This window comes from Protopterus annectens, chromosome 12.part0 (genome assembly GCF_019279795.1).
Source record: "Protopterus annectens isolate FY-2018-M chromosome 12.part0, PAN1.0, whole genome shotgun sequence".
Classification (NCBI taxonomy): Eukaryota; Metazoa; Chordata; order Ceratodontiformes; family Protopteridae; genus Protopterus; species Protopterus annectens.
Window position 1 is genome coordinate 1,181,570,893 of NC_056746.1, and position 18,111 is coordinate 1,181,589,003.

At 41.5% G+C, this 18,111-nt stretch overlaps 1 protein-coding gene across 2 annotated transcripts in view; it reads right to left on the reverse strand.

Annotated features, from left to right (window-relative positions):
* The window catches only part of RPN2 (ribophorin II), a gene marked incomplete in the record, with an annotated part of 690,715 nt that overhangs the window by 270,210 nt on the left and 402,394 nt on the right, over positions 1-18,111 (reverse strand). For both annotated transcript variants that reach the window (XM_044090218.1, XM_044090217.1), the window contains 1 exon segment: positions 15,463-15,558. In XM_044090218.1, coding sequence (XP_043946153.1) covers positions 15,463-15,558 — 96 coding nt within the window.

Here is an 18,111-nt window from a genome sequence, read left to right on the forward strand (position 1 = left end):
ATTCTTGGCCTCTTTCCATTCCATTACGTTTCCCCTCTCCATTATTTCCTCCCAATTCCTTGGGTTCCCTTTGTCAGTTTTCTCCAGTAAATTTCCAGCCCCTCTTGCCTATTCTCTGTACCCTTAAACTACAGTCACTCCTATCAGCAGAATGTCCTTTTTCTATTCCCATGTTGACTTGGTTCTTAGAATACTTCTACTTTATGAATAGAACATTCTGTAGGACTGTTATTCTCCATAAGGATCTATATCCAAAATCTCAGTCCTCCTTGTTTTTTGAGCTTCCCCAGTTTCACCATCATCTCTTTACTCTTTGCATTACAGCTTTCTGTTTGTGTTATGTATAGGAACCTTAACTGTGTAAGCTCTGAATTACCCCTTCTAATCAAACCACATGTTCTACTCTACATACCATCTTATTTCACTTAACTCTTGCTCTCTTCCCCTCCCAGATAAAATCCGTCAACTCTAACTGTTGGCACAACTTCTCCTCTGTTTGATAAAAATATACCTGACCTGCATAGAAAACTAAAGGGACTAAAAACATTTTCATTGCTTACATCTTGTAATCCATATCCATAAAACAGAGCTTCCAATTTCTCAGTTTTTGTATTATCTTTTTAGTCTCTTCCAATATATCCTTTGCTGCCATAACAGAATCCTTTTTAATCCATACTTCTAAGTACGTCATTTTATCATTTCCCCAAAAATATGGGTATTGCTGAACCAATTCTTGTGGGGGGACAGTTTACAGTTATTGCCCTTGTTTTATCTTCATTAATTTGCTCCGCAACATTGAAAAGTCTTTTTCTAGTTTCTATCAGGTATAAAATAATATCATCTGAAAATGAAGCTAACTTTTCTTGATTACCATGCCAATTACATTCTTGAATTTCTGAGTCCCTTATTTTCTTTATCAATGGTTCTAAATATAATGCATATAACAAAAGGTAAAGAGGACACCTCTGCCTGGCTCCTCTGTTCAAACAGAACAGAGCACACAGGAATTTCTCCACTTTAATTTTCACCTCTCATCTCTCGTATATCTTCCTAATCAACCTTATAGATTTTTTTATCAGGGAATGCCAATGCTTCCATTGCTCTACTTATAAAATCCCAGCAACCACAGCTACTGAAAATCTTAGTGAAAAACTGTATCCTTTTGCAGTTTCATAGGCTGCTGTAATACAACTAAGCTCCGGTCAAAATGTATGAAGCACTACACAAGAAATACTATGCAAAACCACAAGTAAAATAGTATGCATGTTTTTGAAGACAAAGTCTCAGTTTCTCCCCTCCTCAACCTTCCACTGATTAAATAACTTACCATAGGTTCATAGGTTGGTACCATAGGTTCATAGGTTGGTACTAGGCTATCGGCCCTAGGGCCTACGCAAGCCTAGCCATAACAATTCCCTGGACATTTCTTACCACGATATTTACTTCTCTGGACCCCTGTCTAGCAGGGCGACTGACATGATCCCCGAGGCGAATTTCCTATCTCCCATCCAATCATCAAGGTTCCTTTTGAAGAAGGCCAAGGAGGAGCTCTGCTTGACATGTATGGGCAGTCTATTCCAGAGTATGGGGAGTCTCTGGGTCAGGAACCTATCCCTCCAGTATGTTTTGTTCATTGTGATGACAAGGTTTAGATCCCTGGAGCATGTGGCTCTGAGGGATTGGGATTTCTTTAAGTGTCCAACAGCTCAGGGTCTGACATGGCCTTGTATGTTAAGCAGAGATCGCCTCTGAGTAGACGATATGCCACAGAGTATAGCTGGAGGTTTTTTAGCCAGTCAGCATATGGCATCTGCTTTAGGCCTGTGATTCTTTTAGTGAGGTATTTTTGTGGCCTTTCCAGTTGTTGCAGATGTCTTGTGAGGTACATACCAAACGAGGCATTATACTCTATAATGGGTCTAATGAGGGAGGAGTACAGTGAGACAATGACCTCCTTTTTTCTGGATGAAAGCCCTTAGTGATGAGGTGTGCCACATAGAAGGATTTCCTGACTGTTGTGGTGACGTGGTTATCGAAAGTGAGACCACTGTCCACCTGTGTCCCTAAGTCTCTTATCACACTTTCGATGTTTAGTGTCCTGCCACCTATGTGGTAATTCATGGGTACATGTTTTTTTCCAAAGGGGATAACTATACATTTCTTGGCATTAAGCTTGAGCCCATGGCTCTGGCACCAGGCATCTGTTTCTGTAAGGCCCTTTTGTAGAATATCCACATCATTTGGGGATTCAATAATGGCTCCCATTTTGCAGTCATATGCAGACTTTGTTATCGAGTCCCTTAGTGTTGGCCTGTACTTCAGAGAAGTAGATGCCAAATAAGAGTGGTCCCAGGACTGAACCTCGAGGTACTCCACTTGTCACATGTCTGGAGCTGGATTTGGAGTCGGCTACTTTTACAGTCTGGGTTCTGTCAGTAAGCCAGTTGGCAACCCATCGAGTGACGTAGGGATTTATGCCCAGCTTAATAAGTTTATCTAAGATTCCATAGTGGGGGATGGTGTTGAAGGCCTTGGCAAGGTCCAGATAGGCTGTGTGGACCACCTTACCCTCGTCCACAGCTCTGGAGACTGATTCGAAGAAGTCAATCAGATTCAGGAGACAAGCTCGGCCCTTCACAAACCCAAACTGGATGGGGTCCAGTGTTTGAATGTTGCCAATGTCTTTGTTTATAAGGTTCCATGATAATGCGTTCCATGCCCTTGCAGATCAGGCCTGTTAGACTGATGGGGCGGCAGTTCTCGGGATCCAATGCAGATCCTCCCTTGTGGAGTGGGATAACTGTAGCTGTGCACCACTCAGTGGGCACGAAGCCTGAGGTGAGGCTATGATTAAACATGACACTTAGGTGAGGTGCCAGTTCATTTTGTAGTTCATGTAGTACACAGCCTAGGATGTCATCTGGTCCCATGGATGCTGTATTCTTAGCTTTGGAGAGTGTGGTTTCTACCTGTGTGGCCATGATTATCGGAATTTGGCAATCTTTTGGTACTGAGATGGGCCCTTTAGGGGGTGAGAGGGAGGTGAAGTTGGCACTAAATCGATCTGTCAGGATATTGGCAATATCCCTGGGATCAGTATATTTAATGCCATTCTGTTGTAGCTCAGAGCAGATCTGAGCATTGCCATTTAGATTCTTGACATAACTACAGAATGCCTTGTGGTTGTCTTTGGAATCTTTGGCAATTTTATTTTCATAACTAGCTTTTGAGGATTTTATGAGGGATCTCAGCTTCTTACTGAGGCTGGTGAGGGAGTTTTTCTTATCTTAGGATTTTCCTCTTTTCTGCAACAGTTTCTTCCTTCTGTTTTATAGTTTGTTTATAGCAGGGGACCACCAGATTGGCTTCCTGTTTTGGAGAAGAGCATCTTGGTTCTATTTGGGATGGCACGATTCATGCATGAGTGGATGTGCTCGTATAGTGCCTTAGTGTAGGATTCTGCAGTCGAACTTCCAGACCCCGTCTGCGTGGGTGTTGTGAAGTTTGTCACTTCTGACTTCAGTAGCATGAAGTTGGCTTTGGAGAAGTTTTTTAAGGAGGTTTCCTTACTGGGGGGTGGGGGTGGGATGTGGATGTCAAAGGTGATTTGCTTATGGTCAGACCTTACCAATGAGGGGGTGACCACTGGTGTGCAGCATCTATCTCCCATGTTGGTAATGACCAGGTCTAGGATATTGGAGCCCCTGGTGGGACAATGGATTAGTTGATCCAAGGCGTTGGAATTTATGAATTCCAAGAACCGTTGGGAAAAGGAGATGGTACCAAAGTAGTTTTCCCGATTAATGGCAGGGTAGTTGAAATCGCCCAGTATTAGGGTGTTTGGTTGTATCTTAATATTTTCCAGTATGTTTAGAAAGGTGTAGTGAGAATCTTGGGGCATGGTGGGGGATCTGTAGCAAGCTACAATTTGGATTGCAGTCTTACCTAGTGTTAGTTGCACCTGGAGAATTTCAGATGCATTGTGTTGGGTAACTGGCCTGGAGGTGTGAATATCCTTGGTGAATATGGACACTCCTCCACCTTTAGTGTTTCGGTCTTGGTTTTGTGGCCAAAAAGTGTGGTAAGAATTGTAGCGGTATTACAGGGGTGCTGCCTGAAGCCTTGAACCAGGTCTCAGTTACTGCACAGCTATCGATGTTCTCCATTTTTAGGAGTGCCTCGAAAGAGTGCATTTTGAAGTTTAGACTTCTAGCATTGAGTAGCATTACCTTCAGATTTTGCATGCTTGTATCTGTTACAGTGGTGGTTTTATCCTTTGAACCCTGCCTAAAAAAGGCACTATAGGGGTGGCAAGAGATTTAGCCAGTAACCTGAATCCCAGGGGTGACAGGTGCAGACCATCTATGGCAAAGCATCGTGGTTTGTCGATGATGTCCTCCCAGGCAGACAAATACTGGATCCTCTTTGAATGACACCAGAAGCTTAGCCAATTGCTGAAGTCAATCATTTTGTCCTTATACTGTGGTATCATTCTGAACGAAGGCAGGATGCTAATCAGGGCTATACCTGCCTGGGTCACATGATCCAAGAGCTCTTCCATGTCTCTTTTCATGTAGTCCAGGGAGGTACGTCTCAAGTCATTCACTCCAGCATGGACAATGACAGACTCGTATTTGTACTTGTTGTGGAGTGACTTCAGTGCATGCGTTATGTGGCGGATCCTGGCACCCGACAGGCAGCTGACTGTAATTTTCTCCTTGTTCAGCCTGGTGAGTGGTACATCAGTGTGCCTGACTATAGAGTCACCTATGACTAAAGTGTTGGGTACATTGTCTTGCCTTATGGGCTGTTGTTGGGTGGCACACTGGTGTTGTGAGCTATGTGTCACTTTGGTTGTGAATGGTGTTTGTTTGCATTTCAGCTTCGGAGGTCCTTGTTGCCTGGGCAGGTTAATGTTAAGGGCCTCCGCATATGTGGGTTTAATGTTGCTATGTGTGGGTGTTGATGGTGTGGGTTTTGCAGGGCTATGAGTTGCTTGAGGTAAAATGCAGGTGTTAACCTTCGCTTGGCTGGAGAGAGCTTTGCTTCCAGTTTGGCTATGTAAGTGCATCTCTCGCAGGTTGTAGTGTTGGGTGGTAGGAGGAGAGGATTATCTGTGTACATGAGGCAGTTGCCACACTGCCCCAGTATGCCCAGATTCACCAGGTGGACAGGAGAAATCACTGGACGCTGACCCTTGGACATGCCTATTTAGGTGCTTTTTTGTAAAGTTTAAGAGCTGTTTTCCCTTACCTTTGCAAGGTACTTTGTAATTATAGGCTGTTTAGTGCCTATGATTAATTTCTCCTTATTGACAAGGAAAGCTGAGTGCTTGAATCAGTTTCAGGCTTCCTAGTGCTTTCCAGCAGGTTCTAGAGCAAGTGCTAGTCACAGGGGTTCAGATTTTAGTGCTATTACTGAGAAACCAGCTAGTTCTAAGGGAAAATTTGAAGAGCAGACTTTCTGGCACCTGGAATAGTTTAACTGTAGCCTCGCAGTACTGCACGATGTGAAAGATGTGCAAACACACGCGTTTTTAAGCCAGAAAGTTGAAAGGGATAGAAATCAGCCCAAAAAGGCCAATAAAATTACAATTTCAGAGCTGGAAACCACTCCTCTAGCATTAGATAGGCAGTACAATGCTCACCAGTCCCACTAGTAAGCAGTATGACTTCCCTCTACCACAGCAAGGTCTGGATAGCTCTGAGCACAGAACATAAAAGTCCTGAGACAAGCAAAGCCTGGGATATGGACTAGCTAGAAAAGGTGAGAAACGAGCAAACAAGATAGTATTTTTTTTTTTTTTTTGTTGAAACAGGCTAAACAATGCAATAATACGGTAAATAAACACAGAAAAAGGCTAACACACTTGAGTGTGTAGTCCTAAATAGTAAATGCAATTAAAACTCTACAAAATTAGCAATTTTAATTATGTCTTCAGACAGCTCTGCTGCATGAATGAATAAAGTATCTAGCAACTTAAAAGCTAAATTTACTTCAAAAACAGATGTATTCTGAAGTACAAGTTGTCATGAGTCAAAGTGGACAGCTTAAATGGAGCATTTCCAGACAATAAGGTTCCTGTTTTCATTAGATGCATTTAACCCAAATGATGCGGCTGCCACATTTTCAAGCAATAAAAACCCTAAAATGCAGGAAATGATCTGCATGCTTTCTGTTGATAAATGTTGACAGAGAACATGCACAAGCAAAGAATACACTACTCGACATATAAAATATTTTCATTATGCAAAACAACAAACACTAGTACATACAGTTCTGACAACACCTAAACAAACTTATGGCATACCATTTAATCATTTACACCTCCCAGAAATTTCAGAGAGGTAGGGCTATGCAAGACTCTAGCTTTGTATGACTATATTTTTTCTTTGCAAGTTTGTTTTTACCTCTATATTGTTTTTCCTTCCAAGTCTGTTGCCATTAACTCCTTAACTCCTGGTCTTGAGTCTATACATTCCCCTACCAATGGGAAGTCTCTTGTGCAAAAGTAAGAAACTAACAAGAGAGGGATGCTATCCAGGCAGCCATGGAGGTGATTTTGGCCCTAACCACACCTGCTGATAGTTGAGTGGGGGAGGGATATGCTAGAAGTTAGAGCTGAATTTGTCAGCCAGCAACTTTGCTATGCAGCTGCTCAGAGAAGGTGATACTATCTACCACAGTTCAACAAACTGCTGTGCATTACCATTAAGGTTTCAGACATTGCTGAAGAAAGCCTTGTAGTTGTCCTTAACGTGACTGGTTATCCTGACCTCATACCTGGCCTTGCTGGCCTTAATCCTCTTAGTTTCTTGTTTAGTTTAATCAGTGCACTCTTGTCTTTGACAGTTTCTCTTTCTGATTTTAGCCATGACTTTTTTCCTTTTATTATATACCCTGTTAAGTTTAGGATTTCACCAGTGTAGTTTTGTGAACAATTCTTCAGAAGTTGCTGTAATCTTGGGGTTGGGGGGGGGGGGGGGGCAATGAATTATGACAACCTGTCTCTTAATGGGATACAGTGTGCTTTAGAATAGTTGCTGACTGTTACAGGTTTACTTGAGTTTTTTTAGTTTATTTTTATTTTGAAGGAGACAGCTTTGAAATCCGACCTCACCAGTGAGGACGTACCTGGGGGTGGACGGACTGCAGTACTCTCCCATGTTGGCGAGTACTAGATCCAGCATGCTTAGGCCTCTGGTTAGAGCACATACTACATGGTCCAGGTTATTTATGTCAATAAAGTCCATGAATTGCTGCACCTGTCAGTATGAGTCTATAGAGGGGTAGTTAAAGTTCTCCAAGAATAGGGTATTTCACTGGGTTGTGAGCACCTCCAGTACGTCTATGTATGAGTTATGGCATTCTTGGGATATAGATGGTAACCTAGCTAGGATACAGCATGGGACTTTTATCTACGGTGATTTAACCCACCTGGAAATATGTTTTTTTTTTTTTTAAGAAAATTTGTATTAATTTAACATGTTTACTACATATGAACAGAAAGGAAGACATTTAACTTCAAATACTGCTACACAATGATATGAATACACTGAATCAAGGTAATCTTATACAACTAACACATTAAGAATCTTGGTGTTTCAATAGCAACATTTCAAGGTTATCTTAACCAAGGTATATTTGTTTCTGATGTACAGCGACACACCTCCTCAAACAGCAGCACAGACGGGGACTCGTGTGGCAAGCACTGTAGCCTTGCACTGCCATAGTACTTTATGCAGCTTTAAACCAAGTCTTGGAAACAGCACAGATGCCTATATTCCCCTAAGTGAAGACAGCTTGCAGGGTGTGGAGTTTCTTGTTGAGGCTCCTAGCACTGAACAATAATACCTTAAAGTTGCTTTGAGTTTATTTTTTGCTACGTTGGTAGGTTTGTCATTTTGGCATTGCCTACAAAAGGCAATAAAGAGGTGGATAAAGATTTAGCCAATATCCACACAGACCAACCTTTGCAAAGCAACTTGGTCTGTTAACCATGTCCTCCCATGCTGACAGTTATTCAGTTCCCCTGGAGGCACACCAGAAACTGAGCCAATACTGAGCCAATTGTTAAAATCAAATAATTTTTGTTCATACTGGGGCATCATCCTTGGTGAAGGTTGAATGCTGCTCAGTGCAAGGCACATACCCATTTGTGAAATATATTCAGACAGATCTATAATGTCTCTTTTCATCTAGTCCAGTGAGGTACATCTCAAGTCATTTACACCCACATGGACTATGCCAGAATTAAATTGGTACATGTGGTGCAGTGACTTGAGTGTGTGAGTAATACTGCACACACTGGTTTCAGATAAGCAACTAACTGTTGTCTTCTCTTTGTTCAGCTTGTTGAGTAGGGCATCTGTGTATCATACAATGGAATCCCACTATGACAAGAGTCCTGGGTAAGTGTTTGCTCGCCTTACGGACTTAGATTATGGGGGCCCACTGGGTGTGGATGTAGGTGTGGTGTTTGGTGCTCTCTTTGATAAGTACTTTACAGAATGCTAAGAACAGGCATTGTCATTTATATGCTTAGGAGGTCTTTTAGGTTTGGGAGGGTTTCTTACCTCAGCATAAGATGTGTGTGTGTGTGTGTGTGTGTGTGTGTGTGTGTGTCGTGAGCGGTATGTGTGTTGGATGTAGTGTGCATGTTCCAGACATTCTTATTTGTATTCGAGATTTTTGCCTCCAAGAAAGTTGTGCATGTACATCTCTCTCATACTGTGTTAGCTTCTTTTAGGATTAAATGGCTGTCTGAGAACATGAGACAACTGCTTCATTGTTTCAGGATGCCCATATGCACCAAGCTGGCCACAGAGACATTTGGAAATTGCATATCCATGTTCTTCGGACCTGTATTAGGGTGGGCCATTACGGTTTAAGGGCTGGGCTTTTACAGAGGTCTCCTGGGTGGTTTCTATTGTTAAGGGAAAGATTGTTTGACAGTGCTACATATGGTATTAGTGCTGTCTGGCACGCAAACTAGCTGCTTTAAGCTAAGCTCTGTGCAATGTGTCTCTGTTACCAGCTAAGAGTCTTAATACTACTTCTATAGGTAAAATTTACTATCTAGCTGCTTGCATCTGTACAGGGTATTGCCAACCATAGGTGCACTTCACACAAATGTGCCTAATTTATAGCAAAGAGAAAAAAAGTGAAATTGAACTCCTGTGCCCTCAAGCCAATAAACATCTGACTACACTATGAACTCTTCTGAAGTGCTTCCCAGCTCAGAATGACCAGGTAAATGTCCTCTGCCACAAGATGTAAAAACACAACAAAAAAGAACCCTCGAATGTGCAGATGAGCAACAAAACTTTGCCCCTGGCTAGATTACCTTTAGCATCTTACTGACAGGGTTTCTTAACTCAACTTCACATTTTACGCCACCTTGGACTAAATCGCTTATGTCTACTAAAAGTGAAAATCAATCACATTATCACTGAATGACAAAGTGGTGCAGCGACTGCAATATTGGCTCACAATAAGAGGTTCTCAGATTCAATTCTCAGCTGGACTGCCTTCTGTGTGGATTCTACATGTCCTCCCTGCGTTCATGTGGGTTTCCTCCAGGTGCTCCGGTTTCCTCCCATGTTGCAAAAACATGCATCTGGAGCATTAATTGGCTTTGTTCCAAGTCAGACTTTCCCGCTAAACAAATGTTAAATAAATAAATAGATTATATAACCTTAATCAACAAACATACACAAGCGCCTGATCACATATGGCACAAGCACTCCACAAACCTGTGCAATGGAAGCCTGATTAAACAAATATAATCAAGTTCACATTTGTCCTTCCAAAGGCCAAGGATTCCTCCAGCTTTGGGATTCAATCTATCCTTCAATCAGTTAAAGATATGCTTGCCACACATCAACTAGTATCCCCCTTAATATCCTGGTTGATGCAGAAACTGCTTACAAGCACTTGACAACAGCTCACTAAATGTCCAGAACAAACTTCATTCTTTTATATATATATATATATATATATATATATGGTTCTACCTGACATAATCGAAACCACACAACACCGACAACCACATCACCGACACCACATATTCGACAGTCCATAAACACGAAACCACACATAACCGACAACGAAATAATCGACGGTACACAAACACGAAACCCCATACAAAACAAAACACATCCCCATTCCACAAACCACACACACAACACAAGCACACCAAAATCCTTACAAGCCCACACTAAACCTTACCCTAACCCTAAGGTCCGCACATCACTCACACTTACCCCGCCTCCCTAACCCTAACTCACTTAACCCGCCCTATCGCTCCCTAACCCTAACTCACTTAACCGCGCCCCCTAACCCTAACTCACTTAACCCACCCCTAACCCTAACTCACTTAACCACACTTACCTGCTCGCACCCTAACGTGTCGTTACTACCCGCATACTCACACAGCCTTTCCCCATGTCGGCATCCTCGGCGTTGGTGTTGTCATCCGTCGTGTCGGTCTTCTGCATTGTCGATGTTCTGCAACCCGCGGCGTCGGTCTTCTTAGCTCGCCGATCTTCTGGAGCTCGGTCTTCTCAGCTGTCGACGAAGTCAGGTAGAACCATATATATATATATATATATATATATATTCCAGGAAGGGAGAAGGAAGGTGGGATGCAAGAAGGAAAGCGAGATCAAGGACAACAAACATGGAACATCATGGTGAGTACATAACTTCTTCATGTTATGTTGTCACTATCTCGCCTTCATTCTTGCTGGTTGGGACAGCATCCCAGCACCTTCATCTTGGGTGGCTCAATGGAATAGACTCTTCAGGACCGTGGAACCAAAGGATGCCCTGTTCCTGGATGTCACATCTACCTTGTAATGAGTAATAAAGGTATGGGGATTAACCCAAATAGTCGCCGCACAAATGGAGTCTAAAGGCAGTAGAGGTAGACAAAGCCCTAGTAGAGTGTCCTCGAATTTTTCCTGGCAGCTGCTTTCTCTGTGAATTATAGACATACATGATGGCCTCTGAAAGCCGTTTTGATAAAGTTTTGTTTGAGACTGAAGTTCCCTTTCTGTTTTCTGAAAAGGATACAAACAATTGGTCGGATGTTCTGAATTATTTTGTCCTGTGGTGGTCCAGTTGGTGGAGTTTATATTCTGCCTTGTTGCCATGAGTAGGGAAGAATACAGGTAGCTCTACTGATTGATTCAGATTGAACTTTGAGCAAACTTTTGGTAGGGAGGATGGATTGGTTCTGACAGAAACCCTGTCTTTGTGAAATATTAAGTAAGGGGGATGAATGGATAGAGCTTGTAATTCTGATACTCTCCTAGCTTAGTTAATGGCAGTTAAAAAAACGGTTTTCCAAGTCAAGAATTTCAGAGAACAAGTAGTAGCCGGTTCGAAAGGAGGGAGAATCAAGGCAGCTAAGACTAAGTTTAGATCCCAAGGAGGAGGTGGTTCTCTTATTGGGGGTCTCAAGAGGATAGTACCTTTTAGGAAAGCTTTGCATAACCTGTGGGGCATAACATTGGAACCCATTTCTCCCACATGAAAACTGGAAATTCCGGGACAGTTGCTGCCGCTACTCTTTGGTTAAAGGTTTCAGCGAGAAATTCAAGGATTTTTGAAATAGGTGCAGTAAAAGGATCAATACTATTTTTGGCTGCTCAACAAGAGAACCGCTTCCATTTGCTAGTATAAAGTTTTCTCGTTGAGGATTTGTGAGAGGAAATTAAAATATGTTGTACTGCTGGGGAGATGTCAGGAAGCCTGGCTAAGATGGGAAGTGGAGAAACCAAGCTGTCAGCTTGAGGGTCTGTATGGAAGGATGGAGCGTACCCGACTGATGCACCACCAGATCATCTGAAACTGGGTCCAGGATCCAAGGCTCCTCCTGGAGATGGGGCCATAAGAAGGGGAACCATATTTGACGAGGCCAGTAAGGGGCAATGAGGATTAGTTTGCAACCCAACGATTTTGCTTTCTGAAGAACCTTGGGTATTAGAGGGAATGGGGGAAAGGCTGAGAAGGGGTGGTTTGGAGGTGGACACTGGCCCGGAAGGGGAAGAAGCAACTGGAGCCGAGGGTGGAGCGGTTTGAGAAGACATAACACTTTTCATCACCTCGAAGGCACCATGATCCCAGCCAGATAGTCACTCTGGCTCCAAAGAGCCAGGAGATCTCCCCCGAACTGAGGGTGATGGCTCCATGGCCTATGTAGGCACCAAACTCACCTGCGCCAATGCTCTGAGTGGGAGAGTAGGATCCGACAAGGGTCCAATCTTGCTCTCCCCCCGGAGCTGATGAGGGAGTGTTGGCCCCCAGATTCCCTGAGAGAAGGTGGTATTGATGGGATCGGAGCTGATGTCGGACCCCAGAGACCCTGGGTTTTCAGATCCTACGGTTCCACCACAATGACCTCCATGAGCTCCGGCTCCGAACTCAGGTGAGTCGAAGGAGGAATCGACAACAAAGCAGGTTGGACAAATTGGCTCCACTTCCATATGGGCTGGGCTAGATAAACTTTTAGCCAAGGCCAGTGTCCTGAGTAGCCTCTTCACCACCCTTCTCCACATCATCATCTGAAAGGGTCCTGGATGATCGATTGGTGACTGCCCACTACTGACTGGAGAAGTGGGGAATGTGGTATGGAACACACCGGTTCCAAGGAGGGAAACATGGTTCTTTTATGGCTCCTACATGGTTCCGAGGACACTGATGGAACCGAAGGAGATAAAGCCTTGTCAGACCCGACAGATTTTGGATCTGATGAACTAGAAGGTTTGTCTTTTCCCTTCAACGGTTCTGAGGTCAGAGCCGACGAAGATGCAAACTTGGAGGGTTTGTCCGCTTTTCCTGCCCGATTCTCTTCCATCGATGCCTCAAAAGGCTCTTTCAATAACTCCCTCAAAATCAGCTTACTCTTATGCTCCTGCAGGACTCTATAGCTGAATCCATGACAAATGGAACAAGAGTCCTGCAGGTGAACAACTCCCAAACAGTATACACAGCTAGTATGTCCATCGGTCAGAGACATTTTTTGGGTGCAGGAATTGCACTTCTTGAATCCAGAAGGCCTGGATTCTTTTGATGTTCCTTAGACATTTTTACCAACAAAAATATAACAAGGTACAATAACAAGACCTGCAGCTAATAGTAACAAAAAGGGAAGAAACACTCAGCCAAAACACAGACAGTGAAGACTTTTTTTTTTTTTTTTTGTTAGGAAAGGGAAAGTAGCAGAAGGAGGAGAGTCTCTAAGTCAAATGACAACTCCTCCAGCCGAGGAGATGCCTCTAACTCAAACGGCTAGCTCCTAGACCAACAATAAAGAAGGGGGATAAGGCAAAGCCCTCTAACTTAAACGGGCTGAAAGTAAAGGATGAATCCTCTAACTTAAATGGATTCACTAGTTAGACAGAAGGGGAATAGTAGGTCTGAGAAGAGAAGAAAATGATGTCCTCAACAATAAACGGCAACTAAGAAGGCGACAGATACAGGGATAGACAAACACCAAAACACCAGTTTCTACTGACCTACAGAGATAACTATGCTAATAAAAAACAATATTTTACAAAAAATAAGCAGAAAAAACAGTACAACTTAGCCTGAGCCAGTCACCAGCAATCCCGAAGCTTCAAGCGGCAAACGAGATCTAGGTAACTCTTGCTAGGCATGTTGATATAGGGTCTAGCCTCGAGCCAGTGGAAGCTCAGCTCCGAACCCAACCAGCAAGAATGAAGGAGAAATAGGGACAACATAACATCATTGGTTTTAGCAATAAACAACATTAATCTAGATTTTAAACTGGATGGTCAGAGGAACAGAGTTAAGCTTAGTTGCTTCAAGGTAGGAAAATAGCAGATCATTAACAGCTAAAAAAAAAAAAATACAGCAGTGGTCCTAATGCCAGTACTCCTCAAGATACATATTTAGGTGTGAAAACTGCAATACACCACTTCACACAATACTCCTGTTAACATGGCAGCTAGAAAACCATTTGGCGCATTTACAGCAGATGTTTGTATCTACTCTTTTAACAAGGAGATAACAATTAACAGTGTTACAGCTACAGAGAGAGCCAGCCTGGGTCTGAAGCCACAATGTTAGCTGGGTAAAAGGTAGTAGCTTTGCTGCTCTCAGTTGTTTATGGCCCTTCCTAGCAGTTACTTAGTAACAAAAATACATGTCAAAAATTAGGAAAACAAAACAAGAATGTGCCTCCCTCTTGTGTAAAGGGAAGTATGACTGCGTGCTTCCAGGCCTTAGAAAAGTACAGTTGTATCAGGAACTTGTAAGTATATGTCCAAGTATGTCCATTGCTGAAACAGGCATAACTTCTTGAGACCTCTGCACCAAAAGCTCAATATTTGGCCTTTCCAGAGCTTGGGTCGTAGCTGAAAAGATCAGTAGACTAGCCCACCATCCTGGACAGCACAACACAACACAAAATAAATAGGCAGCAAAAGGCTGTTAGCTATCCTGCAATGTATTCTTTGGATGAGCAGGATGGGCAAATATCCAAGTTATGCTAAGCAGCCCTTACCAGCTGCCATAGTCTACATTCCTACAGCAGTACCATACAAAAAGTGGATTTGGGGTAGTAAATTACACACTCAGGGAAGGGGATGGGACTAAGCAGCTCATGCAAACTCTCCTTCCTTAGAAGGGGCGGTAGGGAGGACTGATTTTTGTTACAGCTGTTTAGCTTGCAGTAAAGGCTTGGGGGGGGTTAATACCACAGCTAAATGCAGCAATATAAGGAAGCAGTTGATGCAAAGTACTTTGTGTTTGGAAACAGTGAAGTATGTGTGTGATGCATAAGAGGTGTCAAGGCATACTTTGTGCCCCACCCCTACTCAAAATTAGCGGCAATTAAACTCCATTGAGGTTTTATTTTCCTAGAAGAAATTAAAACTCAAGGGACCCCTTAATGTCACATTCCATGGCAGAAACAGTTAACAGACAGACATCCACATGTCACTGTAGACAATGCTACAAAGTGAAAAAAAAAAAAACTAACTAAATAAATAAATACCGCCACCAACAATAATTTAAGGTCTAGAAACTTATGATCAAAAACTTAACTTTGGTCCTAATTTTCAAGACGCTTTCTTTATTCTGGATAATTATCTCCACCACAGTCTTTGCTTACAGAGTTCAAAGACAGAGCATTTATGGTTTGTAAATAAAAGGAATAAAGATCAATTGCAGTTCTAAGTCTGGTAATGTGAAACAAATTACACAGATCTGTGTTCATATTTTCTACAATTATTTTTGTCAGCAAGAACAGTGTCTGCCAGTCAGCTGGTATGCTACATATAACTCTGAAATTAATCTCTGTTGTGGAGTTATTATGAACTATACTTGCTAAAATAAAGAAAACAACAGGAATGCAATAACTTGGACAGTGAATATGTTATACAACAGAATAGTAGGACTTTTCCTCCTTGTTCTATGACAAACTATACTCACCAGAATAAGCAACAGCAACAGGGGTGCAACTACCAGAGCAGTGAATGTGTTGGATACTACAGTAGGCGGTCTCTTCTCTGGCTCTCTGAAGAGATGCTATAGAACAGACAAAACATAAAACATATATTATGGAAGTTTACTATTATAACAGGAGCATCACTCAATTCAATCAACATAAGGCTGGGACATCCTTTTACCTAACTACCCAGGGAAAAATCAAATCTTTTTTTTAACAGAAGAGAATGTATAGCTTACAGGGTAGCAGAAATATACCACATCATCTTGTGTAATACAGAAGTCTGACAAAACAACCTGATCTTTAGGATTTTTGCTTGGAAATATTTACATAGATACTTTTATATGCCAAGTAGACTCCAGATAATTTTTTGTCAGGCAGACAGCAAATGTTGGAGGTGTGATGGGGAAGAAAGAGGTAATTGGGAACATATTTTCTGGGAGTGCAGGGAGTCGGTGGACTTTAAGGATTCCTTGTGGGATGCACTGTTGGAGATGCTGGGTGGGCAGATTGGTGTGACGAGGGAGATGATTTTTCTGAGCTATGACACAGAATCAGAATTGCCTAGAAATAGTAAGGCCTTGCTGCCTTTAATTATGATGGCTGCCAAAAAAAAGCAATTATGGAAATCAAAACCTAAACCAACTATATTAGAAGTAGTGAATATAGTAACAGAGAAAAAAACAACTGGAACTGAGATCTTCACAAAAGGGTAGAAGCAAACTACAAAGGGAAAAATGGGAAATGTGTAAACAATACATACAGGGGAGGAATGAGGTTTAAAAGAAAGCAGGACATAAATGAGCTATGTAATGTTTGACTGAAAACAAATGGGTAGATTATGAGTGATGTATAGTGTTTGCAACTGGGTGTGTGTCAGCATGGTTTGTGATGTAAAATGCTGGAAATGAGGATTGTTGGTGTGGTTTGTTTTCATTTATATGAATGTATGATTGCTTATGTCGTAAGTGATGGTTTAATAAAGATGTTTCCTTGTTTAAAAAAAGGGGGGCAGGAATTGAAAAATGTATGTAATATTGCTTAGGTTATATGATATATAGCAATATATGTGAAGCATAATGTTTGTTAATTTTAACTTGCTAATTTAGTTTGATTACTTTTATGTAAATGTGCCTATGTCACAAGTGATAATTCAATAACGGTGTTTAAAACAAAACAAAAAAAAAAAACCCTGACCTTTAAAGATCCACTTTTAAAAATACATTAACACCACAGAAACACAATCTTCACACATCTGCACAACCTCTCACAATTCAGGTTTGTCTGCACACCTAAAACCTTTTGGTATCATGAAACAAGCTGCCACTGTCACTCCCAAATGCAAGTGCTCTAGACATACAGATATACTACAAACAGATATTTCCTACTCTGTCACCTCATGTCCATCACCTCTACCTCCAGTGGCACTCTACAAAGACACAACCCAGAAGTACAGTTTAATCTTTTATTAAAACGAATAGCAGTTGAGCGCTTTCGTCCTATCACAGGACTTTTTCAAAACTGCTTTGAAAAACAACATACAGAATTAAACACCCCATTCCATCCAATCATTTTTAACCATTTCAATAACTGACCAATCTTAAAACAGGAAATACAATGTCATACAACTTCCTTAAAACTATTTTAAAGAATGTACAGCATTCTGTTAATTGACCAATCATAACTCAACAAACAACAGTGCTCTAAAGCTAAAATGTAATAGATCAGGTGTGTAAACAAACCAATTTAAATAAATTGATGTCCATGTTTTAAAATTGGGATAATGGAGCAATAAGCATTAATGCCAGTTCAACTGCCAAATCAGTTCTTGCTTGTTTAGGTACTCTTTCCACCGCCCCAATTGTTCTGAAATGTCAACCTTTTCTAAAAATATTCTTAAAATCGTTGCACATTCTTAAGTGTTTAAAAAGAGCACTGTTAGGGTCACCTTTCCTTAAATCAAGACAGTGTTTGTAAATTTGTTTTTTTCAGCTGGTGTTCAGTTTTACCTATGCAAAATGCATCACAAGAGATGCATTGACTTAGGTAAACCACTACTTTGTACAACAGTCAAAATTCCCACGACAAATTAAACTTTCTGTGACAGTTCTTAACAAAAGTACTTTTAACATCTAAAATATATCAGCATTGTTTACAACTGCCGCATTTGTTCATTTTACATTTAGTCTTGTCATTAGTTCTAGGAAAAATTTCCAAACTTTGCTTGATGTTATTGGCTCTCCTAAATATGATAGTACAAAGCTCAACTTCACTAAAAGCTCCTGCAAAAAGTTTTTCCAGTTTTTTGTGTAAAATGTTTCCAATATACTCAGCTTCATTTGTCAATGTACATATAAAAGCTCTCCCAATATTGTTAGTGATATTATTCACTTTATTCAGAGAGAAATAATCAGCTGATAATTATAACTTCTCCTCGAACAAACATATTCTTTGCATTCTTGTAATACTCTGGTGGGTAAACCCCTTACCAAAAATATTTGTTCTAAATTTAGAACTGTCTCTTCAAAAGTAGAACTGTCCAAGATAATTCTGGACAATCTAATCATCTGTCCTTTTACTATGGATTTATTTTGATGTAGTGGATGTTGACTAACCAATGCAAAGAGCAGATA